The 18,402-nt window shown below is 44.4% G+C and overlaps 1 protein-coding gene across 4 annotated transcripts in view; it reads left to right on the forward strand.

The window, feature by feature from the left end:
- trappc8 (trafficking protein particle complex subunit 8) overlaps positions 1–18,402 on the forward strand; it is a 205,208-nt gene that overhangs the window by 25,663 nt on the left and 161,143 nt on the right. For 2 of the 4 annotated variants that reach the window (XM_070896697.1, XM_070896703.1), the window contains exon 3: positions 16,454–16,537. The exons of the other annotated variants lie outside the window; for them this stretch is intronic. In XM_070896697.1, the coding sequence (XP_070752798.1) occupies positions 16,454–16,537 (84 nt within the window). The remainder of the gene's footprint in view (positions 1–16,453; positions 16,538–18,402) is intronic. 4 annotated transcript variants of the gene reach the window in all.

Consider the following 18,402-nt stretch of genomic DNA (forward strand, 5'->3'; position numbering starts at 1 on the left):
AATGTCCCGGCTTGCACAGCTCTCTGAGGCAGTGAATTCCACAGATTTACAACCCTCAGAGAAGAAATTCCTCCTCATCTCAGTTTTAAATGGGCGGCCCCTTATTCTAAGATTATGCCCCCTAGTTCTAGTCTCCCCCATCAGTGGAAACATCCTCTCTGCATCCACCTTGTCAAGCCCCCTCATAATCTTATACGTTTCAATAAGATCGCCTCTCATTCTTCTGAATTCCAATGAGTAGAGGCCCAACCTCCTCAACCTTTCCTCATAAGTCAACCCCCTCATCCCCGGAATCAACCGAGTGAACCTTCTCTGAACTGCCTCCAAAGCAAGTATATCCTTTCGTAAATGTGGAAACCAAAACTGCACGCAGTATTCCAGGTGTGACCTCACCAAAACCCTGTATAACTGTAGCAAGACTTCCCTGCTTTTATACTCCATCCCCTTTGCAATAAAGGCCAATATTCCATTGGCCTTCCTGATCACTTGCTGTACCTGCATACTATCTTTTTGTTGCTCTGTTTTTGGAAAGCAGTCTAGTGTAGAAAATATTTGAAGTGCGAAGCCATTTAAAAAAAAAAATGTCCTTCTTGAAAATTGTGTAGAAAATGTTAAGACTTTTCCATAAAACCGAAACAGTATTTGGTGAGTCGAATAGTACAGCCAATTAAGTGACATTATTTTAAAAAAAGATTGGAAAATAATATAAGGTTTGTGCACAGTATGTAGGGTTTGGGGATATGTATAGGGCTATTGCACCTGTGGTTGGTTAATGAATTACGTGGAATTAACTGCACAGAAACGGGCCATTCAGCCCTACTGCTTTGTGCTGCCGTTTATGCTCTACACGAGCCTCCTCCCAGCACTCTTCATCTCACCCGCTCAGTTTAACCTTCTATTCCTTTCGCCCTCGTGACTATTTAGTTTCCCCTTAACTGCATATTACATTATATCAAACCACTACAAACATTTTTATTGGTTCAAGAATGCGGCAACTCGGGATGGGCAATAAGTGCCGGCCTTGCCAACGATGCCTACTACCCGAGAATGATTGAATTTTTATTTTAATATCTGTGTCTTCCACTCGGAGCCTGCTAATAGTAGTAATAAGCCTTTTGCCGAAGTCGAATGGGACTGGCTTACATCAGAACATAAGAAATAGGAGCAGGATTCAGCCATTTGGCCCATCGAGCCTGCTCCGCCATTTAATAAGATCATGGCTGATCTGATCTTGGACTCGGGTATTTGACAATTCAGAAGGACAGACAGAAAGGAAAAGGTGAGGTAGCCCTGTTAATAAAGGATGGGATCAGTGTGTTAGTAAGAAACAATATTAGCTCAGAGGATCAAGATGTTGAATCAGTTTGGGTGGAGATGAGGAATAATAAGGGGAAAAAGTTGCTTGTGGGTGTAGTCTATCGGCCTCCTAACAGTAGTAACACAGTTGGACGGAGTATAAATCAATAAAGAATGGAGGCTTGTAATAAAGCCATGGCAATAATCATAAGAACATAAGAAATAGGAGCAGGAATAGGCCATACGGCCCCTCGAGCCATTTAATACGATCATGGGTGATCTGAACATGGACTCGGGTCCACTTCCCTGATTGCTCCCCAAAACCCCTTATCCCTTATCGGTAAGAAACTGTCTATCTCTGTCTTAAATGTATTCAATGACCCAGCTTCCGCAGCTCTGAGACAGCGAATTCCACAGATTTACAACCCTCTGAGAAGAAATTTCTCCTCATCTTCATTTTAAATGGGCGGCCCCTCATTTTAAGATTATGCCCCTTAGTTCTAGTCTTCCCCCATCAGTGGAAATATCCTCTCTGCATCCACCTTGTCAAGCCCCCTCATAATCTTATACATTTCAATAAGATCACCTCTCATTCTTCTGAATTCCAATGAGTGGAGGCCCAACCTCCTCAACCTTTCCTCACAAGTCAACCCCCTCATCTCCGGAATCAACCTAGTGGACCTTCTCTGAACTTCCTTCAAAGCAAGTACAGGTATATCCTTTCTTAAATATGGAAGCCAAAACTGTATGCAGTATTCCAGGTGTGGCCTCACCAATACCCTGTATAACTGTAGCAAGACTTTTATACTCCATCCCCTTTGCAATAAAGGCCAAGATTCCATTTGGCCTTCCTGATCACTTGCTGTACTAGCATACCTTTTTGAGGCAGTTCAGAGAAGGTTCACTCTGGAATTTGCTGTCTCAGATCTGTGGAAGCTAGGTAATTGAATGAATTTAAGACTGATTTAAACAAGGGATAAGGGAATAAGGGGTTATGGGGAGCGGGCAGGGAAGTGGAGCTGAGTCCATGATCGGATCAGCCATGATCGTATTAAATGGTGGAGCAGGCTAGCGGGGCCGTATTCCCTACTCCTGCTCCTATTATGTTCTTATGACCCAGCTGTATAAATAACTGATTTGTCCAGTTTAAGAATAAATAATGGCCTAGATATCCCAAGTCATACACACTGATTTCTGGAGATGTCTGTGTAGACATCAAGTCCTGGTAAACTGTTGTAGATAGTGGACCAGGCAACATTTTTAAGCCGTACTGTAAAACCAACTTGGCTATCTTTGCTGAATGACAAAAGAGCTGGAGTTTTTTTTATTCATTCCTGGGGTGTGGGCATCGCTGATACGGTCAGCATTTATTGCCCTCGAAGCTGCTGGTGAGCCGCCGCCTTGAACCGCTGCAGTCCATATGGTGAAAGTGCTCCCACAGTGCTGTTAGGGAGGGTGTTCCAGGATTTTGACCCAGCGACGATGAAGGAACGGCCGATATATTTCCACGCCATGATGGTATGTGACTTGGAGGGGAACGTGGAGGTGGTGGTGTCCCCATGCGCCTGCTGCCCTTGTCCTTCTAGGTGTTAGTGGTCGCGGGTTTGGGAGGTGCTGCCGAAGAAGCCTTGGCGAGTTGCTGCAGTTCATCTTGTAGATGGTGTACACTGCAGCCACGGTGTACCGGTGATAGAGGGAGTGAATGTTGAAGGTGGTGGATGGGGTGCCGATCAAGCAGGCTGCTTTGTCCTGGATGGTGTCGAGCTTCTTGTGTTGTTGGAGCTGCACTCATCCAGGCAAGTGGAGAGTATTCCATCACACTCCTGACTTGAGTGAGACACTCACAGCAGAATACCCAGCCTCTAACTTGCTCTTGTTGCCACAGTATTTATGTGGATGGTCCAGATAAGTTTCTAATCAATGGTAACCCCCAGATATTGATGTCGGGGGATTCGGCGATGGTAATGCTGTTAATGCTGTTGAATGTCATGGGGTGGTGGTTGATAGACTTGTTGGAATTAATCATTGCCTGCCGCCCCCCCCCCCCCCTCCCTTGCCCGTGATGGACAGCCTTCGGGCCGGGTTGGAGGTAAGTTGCTGCTATGTTTTTCAATTCTTTGTGTCTCCGGTCATCATCTGCACCGCTTTCCTTAACTTTAGGGAAGGTTTTTCAGGACAGGCCACATACGCTGGAGTAACCCTCAGCTGGCCAAACTTCCCTAAATGGTCAAAAGTGGCGCGGGTGGCTGGTTACGCCCCTTTTGGTGGAAAAAAACCTGACACAAAATTCGTAACTAAGCAGGTGCAAATTGATTAGGGAAACTGGGGATTTTTAAGTTTGGCCAGAAAAAGCAGCCTGCTCCAAAAAAAAAGGCGCAAATACTGGGGAAATTTGAGCCCTGTCTGAGGAGTTGCAAATGGATCTGAACACTGCAATCATCAGCGAACATCCCCACTTCTGACCTTATGATGGAGGAAAGGTCATTGATGAAGCAGTTGGATATTGGTGGGCTTTGGACACTGCCCTAAGGAACTCCAATGTTGCTGATTGTTTGATTTTAAAACATTTTAGGAGAGAAAAAAAAACCTTGAATGAGTTGTAAATAAGTTGAATTGTGAACTTTTCAATGCCGATCTAGGAACCGAGTTGTCGCGTGCATGCTGAAGTTGTGTTGCAGTCCACGACTTTATTTGACTAGTGTTTACAACTTCCCCGTTGAGTTTTTTATCTTGTGTATTTTGTGTGCAAACTCATTAATTTTTCTTATGTTGGCGATACTTTCAGTGGAAATCAATGTGCAAATGAAATCTAAGTCAGGATAAGGTGCATTCTCATGTACATCGGGAACAAGTGGGAAGTACAATAAACATTAAAAACAGAAAATGCTGGAAATATTCAGCAGGTCAGGCAGCATATCTGGAGAGAAAGAGTTAACGTTTCAGGTCGATAACCTTTCATCAGAACTGGAAGAAGTTAGAGATTTCACCCCTCCCTTACCTTCACATGGTCCATCTCCAAATCCACTTCCCTTCCTTGACTTCTCGTCCTTGACTTCACTATCTCCAGTTCTGGGTTTAGGCCTGTTAAATCTCTAATTTTTTCCAGTTCTGACAGAAGGTCATCGGCCCGAATCGTTAACTGTTTCTCTCTCCACAGATGTCTGCTGAGTATCTCCAGCATTTTCTGTTTTTATTTCAGATTTCCAGCACCTTGCTTTTGGTATAGTGAACGTATTATGTTTTCAAAAGTGTGTGTGCCTGTTGAAAATGTATAACGTTTTTTGGTCCAGTGCATAATTGAAACTTATACAGAAGGGTATTAATCCCAGCATATCCTGGAATAATTTTTGTGTTCAAAGTATGTTTTGTATCGCACAACAATGAGCAATTTAAGACAATTGTCGAACTTTTTAAGGGTCCTTGGACAAGACAACATCAATAGGCAGCAGTCAGTCTGGTTTGTGCAATGGATCAAATTTATCATAACAAGCTTACAATAGTTTACTTAACAAAAAGTGAAAGCTCGCAGGCCCAGCTCCTTGGAAACTTCCGGACATAGCCGATGTCATCTTAAATCCGTTCGTTGCTATTCCAGCAGTTTCTGTGCGGAGGTATTCTTTGAGTATCGCTGTTTTAACCAACTTCTTATCAAAGGTTCGCTTGGCCAGTGTCTTACAGTCTTTAACAAAATCACCTTATTTTAATTGGTTCTAATGGTCAAAATACCATTGTCACTCAGACCAGAGCTAGCATCTTGGCCACTCCGGCCTCCAGTAATTTTCCATCAATGCCATGTCCATGTTATCTTGTTTACAGATTTCTTCATCTCCTTGGAATCTGTCTTATTTATGCTACTGTACTCTAACTGTTAGTTTTGGTTAGACTGACTCCAATTTTTACTTTGTTATAAGGATGTTTCCGCTGATGGGGGAGATTCGTTGCAGCTTGTTATTTTTGACTGCCTTGCGTACTTTTGAGCAGCCTCTAACATTCCCATGCCCACAGAGAATCATAGAATCACAGACGTTTACAGCAGGGAATTCGATCAGGCAGAGTCAGCATGGATTTATGAAGGGGAAGTCATGTTGTTTGACAAATTTGCTAGAATTCTTTGAGGATGTAATGAACAGGGTGGATAAAGGGGAACCAGTGAATGTGGTGTATTTGGACTTCCAGAAGACATTTGACAAGGTGCCACATAAAAGGTTACTGCACAAGATAAAAGTTCACAGGGTTGGGGGTAATATATTAGCATGGATAGAGGATTGGCTAAGTAACAGAAAACAGTCGGGATAAATGGTTCATTCTCTGGTTGGTAATTAGTAACCAGTGGGGTGCCGCAGGGATCAGTACTGGGACCCCAACTATTTACAATCTATAACGACTTGGAGGAAGGGATCAAGTATAACGTAGCCAAGTTTGCCGATGATACAAGGGAAGAGAAGCAATGTGTGAGGAGGACGCACACAATCTGCAAAAGGACATAGACAGGCTAAGTGAGTGGGCAAAAGTTTGGCAGATGGAGTATAATGTTGGGAAGTGTGAAGTCATGCACTTTGGCAGAAAAAAATCAAAGAGCAAGTTATTATTTAAATGAAGAAAGATTGCAAAATGCTGCAGTACAGCGGAACCAGGGGGTACTTGTGCATGAAACACAAGGTTAGTATGCAGGTACAGCAAGTGATCAGGAAGGCAAATGGAATCTGGGCCTTTATTGCAAAGGGGATGGAGTATAAAAGCAGGGAAGTCTTGCGACAGAGTATTGGTGAGTCCATACCTGGAATACTGCGTACAGTTTTTGTTTCCACATTTACGAAAGGATATACTTGCTTTGGAAGCAGTTCAGAGAAGGTTCACTAGATTGATTCTGGGGATGAGGGAGTTGACTTATGAGAAGATTGGGTAGGTTGGGCCTCTACTCATTGGAATTCAGAAGAATGAGGTGTGATCTTATCGAAACATATAAGATTGAGGGGGCTTGAGAAGGTGGATGCAGAGAGGATGTTTCGCTGATGGGGGAGATTAGAACTAGAGGGCGTAATGTTGGAATAAGGGACCGCCCATTGAAATGAGGAGAAATTTCTTTTGGAGGTTGTGGATCTGTGGAATTTGCTGCCTCAGAGAGCTGTGGAAGCTGGGACATTGAATAAATTTAAATAGACAGTTTCTTGAACGATAAGGTAATAAGGGGTTCTGGGGAGCGGGCAGGGAAGTGGAGCTGAGTCCATGATCAGATCAGCCATGATCGTATTAAATGTCGGAGCAGGCTCGAGGGGCCGTATGGCCTTCCCCTGCTCCTATTATGTTCTTTTGGAAGGAGGCTATTTCGGCCCATCGTGTCCGTGCCGGCCAGCAAGTGACTATCCAGCCTGATCCCACTTTCCAGCTCTGGGTCCGTAGCCCTGCAGGTTACATCACTTCAGGTGCACATCCAAGAACTTTTTAAATGTGATGAGGGTTTCTGCCTCTACCACTATTTCAGGTAGTGAGTACCCTTTCATGCAGTGAGTTCCAGACCCCCACCACCCTCTGGGTGAAGAAATTTCCCCTCTAAACCTTTTTTATTTTAAATGTATGCCCCCTGGTTGTTGACTCCTCTAAGGGAAATAGGCCCTTTCTATCCACTATATCTAGGCCCCTCATAATTTTATACACCTCAATGAGGTCTCCCCTCAGCTTCCTCTGTTCAAGGTAAACAAACCCAATCTATTTAATCTGTCCTCATAGCTAAGATTCTTCACTCCCGGCAGCATCCTCTCCAGTGCAATCACATCCTTTCTGTAATGCGATGACCAGAACTGCACGCAGTACTCTAGCTGTAGCCTAACCAGTGTTTTATACAGTTCAATCATGGGTAAGATTAGTTTGGTCAATGACTACAAATTGAATATATATATATATATGAATCTCTAATACCAGTCTTTCTTGCACAATTTTGATGGTAGATCACTGCTTCCTAAATCAGTAATATAGTCTCATCGTTGTTTACAAATCCCTCCATGGCCTTGCCCCTCCCCATTTCTGTAATCTCCTGCAGCCTCACAAACCCTCCCCCCCCCAAGATATCTGCACTCCTCAAATTCTGCCCTCTTGAGCATCCCTGATTATAACTACTTAACCATTGGTGACCATGCCTTCAGCTGCCTGGGGCTTAAGCTCAGGGACTCCCTCCCTAAGCGCCTCCACCTCTCCTCTTTTAAGACACTCCTTAAAACCTACCTCTTTGCCCAAGCTTTTGGTCATCTGCCATTATTTCTTCTTGTCTGACTTGGTGTCAAATTTTTGTCTTAACGCTCCTGTGAAACGCTTCGGGACGTTTTGCTACGTTATAGGCGCTGCATAAATACAAGTTGTTGTTGTTTGGTAATTTAGTTAGCCAACCTGTGAGATTGCCACCTTCAATCCTTCGCTGTGCGTTGCTGACTGCACTTGAACTGGAAAAATTAATGATTTAACCAGTGGAGTGGGCCCTTTCACGCTCTGGGCCTGCTCTGTTAAACCTCCTCCCTTTGGAAGATGTTGGAGAGCTGATGTTGCAGGAGCCTGTCGTACGGGTCGTGCCTATTGAGAGATTTGTCGAAGCCAATGATGTTGGCAGCATCTTTGGTCGGAAACTGAGCAGTGAGAAAGAGTCTGGTAAATTGTTCGTGAGGAACATTGGAGTGTGTGGTAATAAACATCATGCGTTTTGTGGTTGAGGGGGTTTACTCAAGCATGCAATTTGTTTGCACGATCAATAAAATAGCAAACATAAAACCTGCTCAAGTGTGTGTGTAAAGGTTTGCACTAATTACAAGATTGCCAAAACTCATTTCTGAGACTCAAATTATCGCAAATACCGTCGCTTTTGGATTCACTAATTGAACTGTCAACTCATTAGAATTGAACAGGAAGTGGGGAATTTAATGCTAAAACTGAATTATCAAAAGATTTGAATTGAGTGATTTTGAATTAAGAGTAAAACATAGAAACAGAAAATAGGTGCAGGAGTAGGCCATTCAGCCCTTCGAGCTTGCACCACCATTCAATAAGATCATGGCTGATCATGCAACTTCAGTACCCCATTCCTGCTTTCTCTCCATACCCCTTGATCCCTTTAGCCGCAAGGGCCATATCTAACTCCCTTTTGAATATATCTAACGAACTGGCCTCAACAACCTTCTGTGGTAGAGAATTCCACAGGTACACAATTCTTTGAGTGAAGAAGTTTCTCCTCATCTCGGTCCTAAATGGCTTACCCCTTATCCTTCGACTGTGACCCTTGGTTCTGGACTTCCCCAACATCGGGAACATTCTTCCTGCATCTAACCTGTCCAGTCCCATCAGAATTTTATGTTTCTATGAGATCCTCTCTCATCCTTCTAGATTGTATATGCAATTCTCTTTGCATGTAAAGATTCATGCAGTGCCTGTGTTTGTAGAATCTTACAACTCAAACAGGCCATTCAGTCCGTCAAGTCTGCATCATTTTTCCCCACAAATTGACTAATGTAATCGTAGGCAGTCCCTCGAAACGAGGATGACTTGCTTCCATGCCAAAAAGGGATGAGTTCACAGGTGTTTCATGAAGGACCTAATATTCCAGGTCCCGAACTACATCCTGAAGGGTGGAAGATGCCTGTGCGTGGATTTTTTTAACGTGTGGTGGCTGTTGCACACCAGCCACCACACTGGCTTGACAGAGCTAGGTCTTGGTCCAGTGGCAAGGATTACCCCAGACGACTGGAGACCTGCTCTGCTGCACGGACCTAGTGCGCACACATATCGCAGTGTGGGCTGGTCCGTGCTGCCCCTGGGCCCTCTGCTCTTCTGGGTCCCAGACTCGCACCTCTCCTGGGCCCCGGTCACTTCCATCTACAAACTCTTGCGCTCCTTCGCCCCTCCTGCTGTGCCTGCCCGCACTGCAATCAGCGACCTGGCTTCGCAGTCATTGCCCTCCTGCAGTGCTATGTCGCCGCACGCTGCTCCCCCTGTTGGCCCCGGCCTGCTGATGGTTCTGCAGGCTGGGACCGTGCTGATTTCTGGGCTGGGCCGCTACACGCTGCTCCCTCTAATGTAGCCTTTCACTAATGTAATAGTATTCTTGTTGCTCCCCATTCCTCCTTTTTCAAGCAACTATCTAATTCCTCTTTTAAAATAATTCATAGTCTTTGCTTCAACGACAGTGTGGTAGAGAATTCCACATCCTGACCATTCTCTCTGGAAATAAATTGTTTCTACCCCGCCTTATTTTTGTGATTTATTTGATTGTAGTATAGAATAGTACAGCACAGAAGGCAGCCATTCAGCACGTGGCTGTCTGGAGCTCCCATGCAGCCTTCTTGCCGGCATTACAATAGGAAAAACCGCGCACATGCGAGAATGTTAATGGGCTTCCCAGCCATTTAAAGGGGGCGCGCAGCCAAAAGGATCGTCTTTCTGCGCCGGCTCTTTCGAAGAGCATTCCCCCGCTCTTTCCCCGTGTCCCTGCAATTTTTTCTCCAAGTATTTATCCAATTTCTTTTTGAAGGTTACTATTGAATCTGTATCCACCAAACGAGCCAAAGGGTGGGCAGAGGAATCGTTTCAAGGACACCCTCAAAGCCTCCCTGTTAAAGTGCAATATCCCCACTGACACCTGGGAGTCCCTGGGCAAAGACCGCCCTAAGTGGACGAAGAGCATCCGGGAGGGCGCTGAGCACCTCGAGTCCCGTCGCCGAGAGCATGCAGAAATCAAGCGCAGGCAGCGGAAGGAGCGTGTGGCAAACCAGACTCCCCACCCACCCTTTCCTTCAACCACTGTCTGTCCCACCTGTGACAGGAACTGTGGTTCTGGTATTGGACTGTTCAGCCACCTAAGGACTCATTTTAAGAGTGGAAGCAAGTCTTCCTCGATCCACCACCCTCAGGCAGTGCATTTCAAATCCTAACCACTCACTGCATAAAAAGGTTTTTCCTCATGTCGTCTCTGCTTCTTTTGCCAAACACCTTAAATCTGTGCACCTCTGGTTACCGACCCTTCAGATTATGGTTGATTTAAGTTTGTACCCTCTTGACCATATCCACTTACCAGACAAAATAATTTATCACTATTTACCTCAACATAATCTATCAGGTCAGCCCTCGACCTGTTTCGCTCCAGCCAGCATTTATCCCTCAACCAACATTACTAAAACTGATCCACTGGTCATTTATCTCATTGCCGCGTGCAGTTTGCCTGTCGAATTTCCCTACATTACAACAGCGACCACACTTCAGAGATTCTTCATTGGCTGTCGAGAGCTGTGGGACATGCTGATGTTGTGAAAGATGTTCTATAAATGTAAATTTGTTCTTTTTTTCATGGTGGCGGAGGGGTGGGAATCGCTAACCTAAGTTTTTCTACATGATTGTGACAGTAACATCCCCGTGAATCTACTCTCTACATTTCCGTTGCTTTTATACTTCCTGTAGTGGAGTGTCAAATTATACACAACACTCCAGTTGAGGATTAGCTTAAGACCTTGTACAAGTTCAACATTCTTGTTCTTGTATTTATATGTATCTCGATGCACAACTAAGGGCCCTCTGTTGCGGCCTACATGTATTTGGGCTGCCATATTTAATGAGTTGTGTAACTGCACTTGTGCTCCATTTCAAATCTTGCAAATTAACGTGCATTTCCTTGTTCTATTATTTCCAAATCATACAGCTCCGTATATTGCTACATTTGAACTCCATCTGCCTGCCCTGCTCACTGGTCCTCGGAGTATTTTGCAATCCTGTCAGAATTTGCCATAGCTCCTATTTGATTGTGACAATAGTCCTCTACTCTAAGTCTAAATGATACATTTAGTAAATAAGTGAGCCTTATGTTGGCTCCTGTGGCACACCCCTCCATACTGTTTTCCATTGCCAGGAACTGGCTGCTATTCCAACCCTTTGCCTTCTGTCCTGTAACCAGCTCTTTGTCCATGTGGTCACATTCCCTTTAATTGCATCTGTTTTGCTGCATTCATTACTTTTGGGGGTGGTGAGTGGGGGCGTGGAATGGTTCTTTGTTAAATCTCCTGACTTCTTATACCTGTTAAAGAGACTTTCAAAAGTATATGCCTTTAGCAAGATGCACAAAATTAGACAAAAGACACGTTCTACATGTAGCTAGTGATTCTTTAGTGATATCTCCAACCGCACTAATTCCATAAATGCAGTGGCTTTCTCTAACCCCCCCTCATTTTAGCATTATTTCCGTAGAAATGGTCGCTCTTTTGATGAGCTGGATTTTCATGAGTTGGAGATACCAAACAATCACTAGCCAGTTTCCTTCATACTGAGAAGAACTGTTGCGAGCGTCTTGGGATTCCACAGCGTTCAGCTCCACTCGCAACTCCTTCGGTAATGAAGCTGCCAATACCTACCTACAGCAGAACTTGGCTAACATCTAAGCCTGGGTTGACGAGTGGCGAGCTGCATTGACACCATAAAAGTGCTAAATAGTGAACATCATGAGGGGAGAGCCCAGTTATTTTCTCCCTCAAAGGCACCGCTATTGCCGAGCCCTCTTATCAACAGGTTGGAGGGGTTCACTATTGACCAAAATCTTAACCAGACAAGCCATGTTCGTACCATAACTACAAGAGCAAGGCAGAGATCCGGTATTCGGACGTATGGCTCACCACCTGACCGCACCATCATTACCAAGACTCCAGTCAGGAATATTATGGAATATTCATCTCGTGTCAGCTTGGAGGCAGCCGCTTGGGAAACTTGACAGCATCCAGGATAGAGAGCAGTTCACTTGATCGGCACCACTGCCACCGGACACACCATTCACCTCCATCACCGGACACCGATTTAAGGTGATTGGCAAAAGAGCCTGAGGAAACATTTTTTTAATGCACTTTATGAACTGGAATGGACTGCCTGAAATGGTGGTGAAAGCAGATTTAATAACTTTCAGAAGAGAATTGGGTAAATACTTGCAGGGGAAAAAAAATTGTAGGGCTCTGGGGAAAGAGCGGGGGTGTTGGACAGCTCTACCAAAGATCAGCCAAATGGCCTCACTTTATATTATATAATGCTATGATTCTATTTGAAGGCCTTTTAGGCAAACGCATATAGCCAGTCCAGATATTCAGCCATATTGTTAAATATTGTCCTTTTAAATATTGTGGGAATGGCTCCGAGTTTTCTCCCCTTTTCTCGAATGTACATGTTGGGTCTGGATCCACAGCCCTCAAATTCCTCCCTCAAATAGCTGTTCATACGTGAAACCAATTGTTGTGCTCCTGTCATAGAATCATAGAAGGGTTACAGCACAGAAGGAGGCCATTCGGCCCGTCGAGTCTGACCCGGCTCTCTGCAAGAGCACTTCAGCCAGTCTCTCTCCCCCGCCCTTTCCCCGTAGCCCTGCAAATTTTTTTTCTTTCACATACTTATCCAGTTCCCTTTTGAAAGCTGCGATTGAATCTGTGCCCACCACCCTTTCAGGCAGCGCATTGGGGATAATATATCAGCATGGGTAGAGGATTGGCTAACTAACAGAAAACAGAGTTGGGATAAATGGGTCATTTTATGGTTGGCAAACAGTGACTAGTGGGGCCTCAACTATTATTTACAATCTATATTAATGACTTGGATGAAGGGACCGAGTGTAATGTAGCCAAGTTTGCTGCTGATACAAAGATGGGTGGGAAAGCAAATTGTGAGGAGGACACACAAAAATCTGCAAAGGGAAAGAGACAGGCAAAAAATTGGCAGATGGAGTATAATGTGGGAAAGTGTAAGGTTATCCACTTTGGCAGAAAAAATAGAAAAGCAAGTTATAATTTAAATGGAAATAAAAATGCAAATGCTGCAGTCCGGAGGGACCTGGGGGTCCTTGTGCATGAAACATAAGTTAGTATTCAGATACAGCAAGTAATCGGGAAGGCAAATGGAATCTTGGCCTTTATTGCAAGGGGGATGGAGTATAAAAGCAGAGAAGTCCTGCTACAACTGTACAACTGTGAGGCCACACCTGGAGTACTGCGTACAGTTTTGGTCTCCGTATTTAAGGAAGGATATACTTTCATTGGAGGCAGTTCAGACAAGGTTCACCAGGTTGATTCTGGAGATGAGGGGGTTGACTTGTAAAGATAGGTTGAGTAGGTTGGGCCTATACTCACTGGAATTCAGAAGAATGAGAGGTGAACTTATCGAAACATAAGATAATGAGGGGGCTCGACAAGGTGGATAAAGAAAGATAAGGGGCCGCCCATTCAAAACTGAGATGAGGAGAAATTTCTTCTGAGGGTTGTAAATCTGTGGAATTCTCTGCCCCAGAGAGCTGTGGAGGCTGGGTCATTGAATATATTTAAGGCGGAGATTGACAGATTTTTGAGTGATAGGGCGTGAAGGGTTATGGGTAGTGGGTAGGGAAGTGGAGCTGAGCCCATGATCAGTTCAGCCAAGATCATATTAAATGGCGGAGCAGGCTCGAGGGGCCAGGTGGCCTACTCCTGCTCCTATTTCTTATGTTCTTGTAAGCTGTGAAGCTGCTGCCTGGGATCGGCCTGTTTAGTGTGAAATTTCACACGTGTGGAACATTTCCAAACAACTACTTGCATTTATACAGCATCTTGAACAAAAACTTCCCAAGACACTTCACATCGGAACAGGAGCAAGTTAGTCATGTCTTGAGCCTGTTATGCCACTTTATTAGATCGTGGCTGATCTGTACCTCAACTCCATTTACTCTTTTTCGTGTATCACTTGACTCCCTCACCGAACAAAAACATTTACACCTCTGTCTTGAAAATTTCAATTGACGCAGCAGCTACAGCCTTTTGAGGGGTAAGACTTCCAGATTTTCACTGCACTTTGTGTGTGGGGGGGGGGAAAAAAACTACCTGATTTCACTCCGAACTGGCCCAGCTGTAATTTTACGATTATGCCCACTGGTATATGAAACTAAGTTGATTGGGGATTGGACACTGAGCCATGGATAGAGCCGCAGGATTATCGGGAAAGAGTTCTGGAGAAGAGGGCTGAAGTAGCTGTGGATTCTGCAATAAACGGGGGTGAGGAGAGGGACTACGCAAAATGGTGGCATCAAAAGACAGCAAGGTGGGGTGATGCTGTGGATGGAGCTGAAGATGAGGGTCAGGGTTTTAAATTTTAAAAAGTAGAGGAAGCCCAAATGCGTCGGGGAGTGGTGCAGGACAGGATGCTGCATTTTGGACAAGGAAGACGGGATGCCGTACAGGAGGGCGTTGGAATAATTAGGTTTCGTGGTAAATGAACAGAATCTGTGATTGGGGCATCGGATTTGAAGCTCAGCTGTAGGTTGAGCAAGATGCACATAGAAGTCGAAGCTTGCTTTAAAAAGGGTTAGTTTCTCTCGGCAAATCCAGTGCTGGGATATAAATAAGCCCAACGAAGTGTTGGGCTCGTGGCCTCAGACAATGGGGGCTTATTGAATGTCTTTTTATAAAGTATGGAGAACTTGCAAATGCATCAAACCGCTGGATCGACCAAGGCTCGCATTTAAAGATGTTTGCGTGAGGGACTTGAGAACTTTTAACATCGGTACCGCGAGCTAACTGGCCACCACTGGAGGGGAGCACAGCATCGGGGGCAGGCTAAAGAGAGGTGGCCAAGAGTGAGGTGAAGCACATCAGATTTGAAGAGTTAATACTGCACTGGCGTCTGGCAATGTGATCTACACCTGCACCATCTATGGAAAGGATCGTCGCTTGAGAATTGGACTCTCTAACTCGCCTGGTTGCAGAATAGCAAAGTAACTGAACTGCTTGGGCGCGAACGCGATCGTCTTGAGACGGAAGGTTGCCGTATGCACGTAACTAGAAAACCTCCTGTTTAAGGTAAGTAAGACAACCCAGTGATGTGGGGTTAGCATCATCCGTTTTATTTTTCATACTTACGCGATTGAAGTAAGTGATTTTGGTTTACTTGTTGCTTTGTACATGTCACCCTGTTGTGGAATAAACTTCACATCACTGAGTGTTAACTTAATCTGCCTTCAGAAATAAATGCTCAAAAGGCACCAATATCCCGTGTTCTGCTATCATGCGAGCAGATATAGGGCATTGTGCATCGATGCTGTGCCAGCCGTGGCTCAGTGGGCAGCACCCTCGTCTTGGAGTTGGAAGTTTGTGGGTTCCAGTCTCATTCCAGGAACTTTAGCACAAAAATCTAGGCTGACACTACCAGTGCAGTGCTGAGGGAGCGCCCGCACTGTCGAAGGTGTCCTCTGCTTCTAAATACAAGTCCGTCTTTGAATTTTCTGTTCCTACAGATTTTCCATTGTTAAACATGTGGTAGTTGTGTTTTTACATGTGTTGCAAATTGTTAATTATGTCTGAAAATTTACTTTTGTCACCTGATTGATTAAAAAGGGCTAGAGTGATGGTCATTTGAAAGTGCCATTTCTTGGATATAGGGAAGTGTAGTGGCATCATTCAAGGTAGATATTTTTTACGATTTAACACGTGTGAACATGATTTTCCTGACATGTGATGGGTGGTATAATGTGGCCAGGCTAGCTGGGACCTAGTATAGTTCCTAGTGAAGCCTCTTTCCACAAAAAAAATAGTGCTACAATAGACTTGTGAATCTCAAAAGCCAACAGTAGTAAGCAGAAAAGTTCATTTCTGAAGAAAGAATAGACAAATGTGAACTTATTGAAAGACGACCTTTACCACCAGAGGATGACGTTAAGCCCGAGGTCTCGCCTGCCCTCAAATATGCACCATGAAACATTGCTAATTCATGAAAGAAACAATTTCTCAAGAATGCAATAGTACAGTACAGGTACTTGCAATTTTCATATCAGGAATAACATTTAAAAGCACGCTTTGACTTCTGCGTTTTGCGCGGTTTAAATGCGCACACCCGCTGAAACTGCCCAAAACCGTCGGCACGCTTCATGCGGTTTAAACGTAATTGATGCCGAGGGCAAATGGTCAGCCCGATGTAGGTGCTGTATGGGATTAGCGGGAACGCTGCCGTGTAAGTGGGGACTGGGACTGTATTTTGTGAATAAATGTACTTGGACTTTTACAACTCCTAATCTTTATTTGTAAAAGCACTGTACTGTTTTAGAAAGCCTATTTTTGTTTTGGGCATTTCTATACATGAAACAAGAAGTTCTTAACTTAGTGATGGGTCATTAATGCCATGTTCTGTTTTCCATCAGATCGTTCAGTTAAAGCTAGTGTTCCATGGTACAATAATTGGAAAGACACTTTGGCGCAGCTGAGTTCGTCCAAGTTCCACGCAGGTATTTGCTTCAGTTGGTGTGGGCTTAGCAGTGCCTTCTCTCCTCCCCATGTCTCCTTAAAAACACTCGTTTGTTATGGCTGTCTGAATTTCTCAATCATCAGTGCTATCAATGATTTTTTTGTTGCCGTTGATCTGTTTTACTGTGTTCTCATGGTATTGGTTGCGAAAGCTACAGCAGTTGGAGATGGACGGAAAAAGAGACCATCTCCAGGCAACCGGGATTGTTCTGAGTGTATGTTTGGCAAAGTACAATTCAGCCACTGATTTGTCAGCTGGTCATACTATTTAAAGCTGCAGGGATGTATTTTTTTGAAGCGTCTATTAAAATAAGTTTTAAGCTGGATCTTCACAGGGGTTTGGGTGACCTTGTACACAAAACGCAAAGTTAACATGCAGGCAAGGCAAATGGTGTGTTGTACTCCAACCCCCTTGCAATAAAGGCCAAGAGTAAGGAAGTCTTGCTGCAATTGTACAGGGCTTTGGTGTGACCACACCTGAGGTACTGTGCACAGTTTTGGTCTCCGTACCCAAGGAAGGATATACTTTCTTCCGGAGCAAGTGCAATGAAGGTTCACTAAATTGATTTCTGGGGTTAGAAAGTTGTCCTCAAAGTTGTCCTATGAGGAGAGATTGATCAGAATGGGCCTATATTCTCTGGCGTTTAGAAGAATGAGCGGTGATCTCATTGAAACAAATAAGATTCTGAGGGGGATTGACAGGGTAGACGCTGAGGGGTTGTTTCCCCTGGCTGGAGAGGCTAGAACTAGGGGGCATTGTCTCGGGGTAAGGGTCGACCAGTTAGGACTGAGATGAGGAGAAATTTCTTCATGGATGTGAATCTTTGAAATTCTCTACCCTGAGGGCTGTGGATGCTGAATCGTCTGGTATATTCAAGGCTGAGATCGATAGCTTTTTGGGCACTAAGGAAATAGAGGGGTTTGGCGAGTGGGTGAGAAAGTAGAGTTGAGGTCAAAGATCAGCCATGACATTGGTGGAGCAGGTTCGAGGGGCCAAATGGCCTATTCCTGCTCCTTATTCTTATGTTCTTAATCCAGTGCACGACAACTTTGGTTCTTGTGCTGCGCCCTTCCCGTAGGGCTAACCTGATATGTGCTGTGTGCAATCAATTTAAAAAAAAAAACGTTCGAAGTGCTGACTTGTATTTTCCTTGCGAACATCTTAGCCCATTATGTCGGTAAAATGAGCTTGTTCAAGGTATCAATATTGACATCCCACCTGTATATTAAAATCGAGACGGTTCAATTTTATTTACAGATACTAATCTTTTATCTTAAAATTAATTGTAGAGAAAATGAATATTTTGAGAAAACATATCAAAGCTGGAAGCAAAGGGCGATCTTCGATGTAATTGAGTTGCCTCGGAGAGAATTAATTTGCTGTTAATGGTCCCTGGAGTGGTATCCCTGATACTAATGTAAACAAAGTTTGTTCTTCTGCTCCACAGATGGATAATTGCTCGTATATAGCAAGAAAGGACTTGTATTTAGTTAGCATCTTTCACGACCTCACGATGCCTCGAGCGGTTCACAGCTAATTAAGTACTTTTGAAGTGTAGTCACTATTGTAATATTTTATTTTCAAATCCCTCCATGACCTCTTTCCCGCCCCCCCCTCCCTCTCTAAGTCTCTAACCTCCCCCAGCACAACCACAGATTTCTGTGCTCCTCCAATTCTGGCCTCATGGACATCCCCGATTTTAATCGTTCCACCATTGGCGACCGTACATTCAGCTTCCTGAGCCTTAAACATAGAACCATAGAAAATAGGAGCAGGCGTAGACCATTCGGCCCTTCGAGCCTGCTCCACCATTCAGTAAGATCATGCAACTTCAGTACCCCATTC

Source organism: Pristiophorus japonicus, chromosome 1, assembly GCF_044704955.1.
Source record: "Pristiophorus japonicus isolate sPriJap1 chromosome 1, sPriJap1.hap1, whole genome shotgun sequence".
NCBI classification, from domain to species: Eukaryota; Metazoa; Chordata; class Chondrichthyes; family Pristiophoridae; genus Pristiophorus; species Pristiophorus japonicus.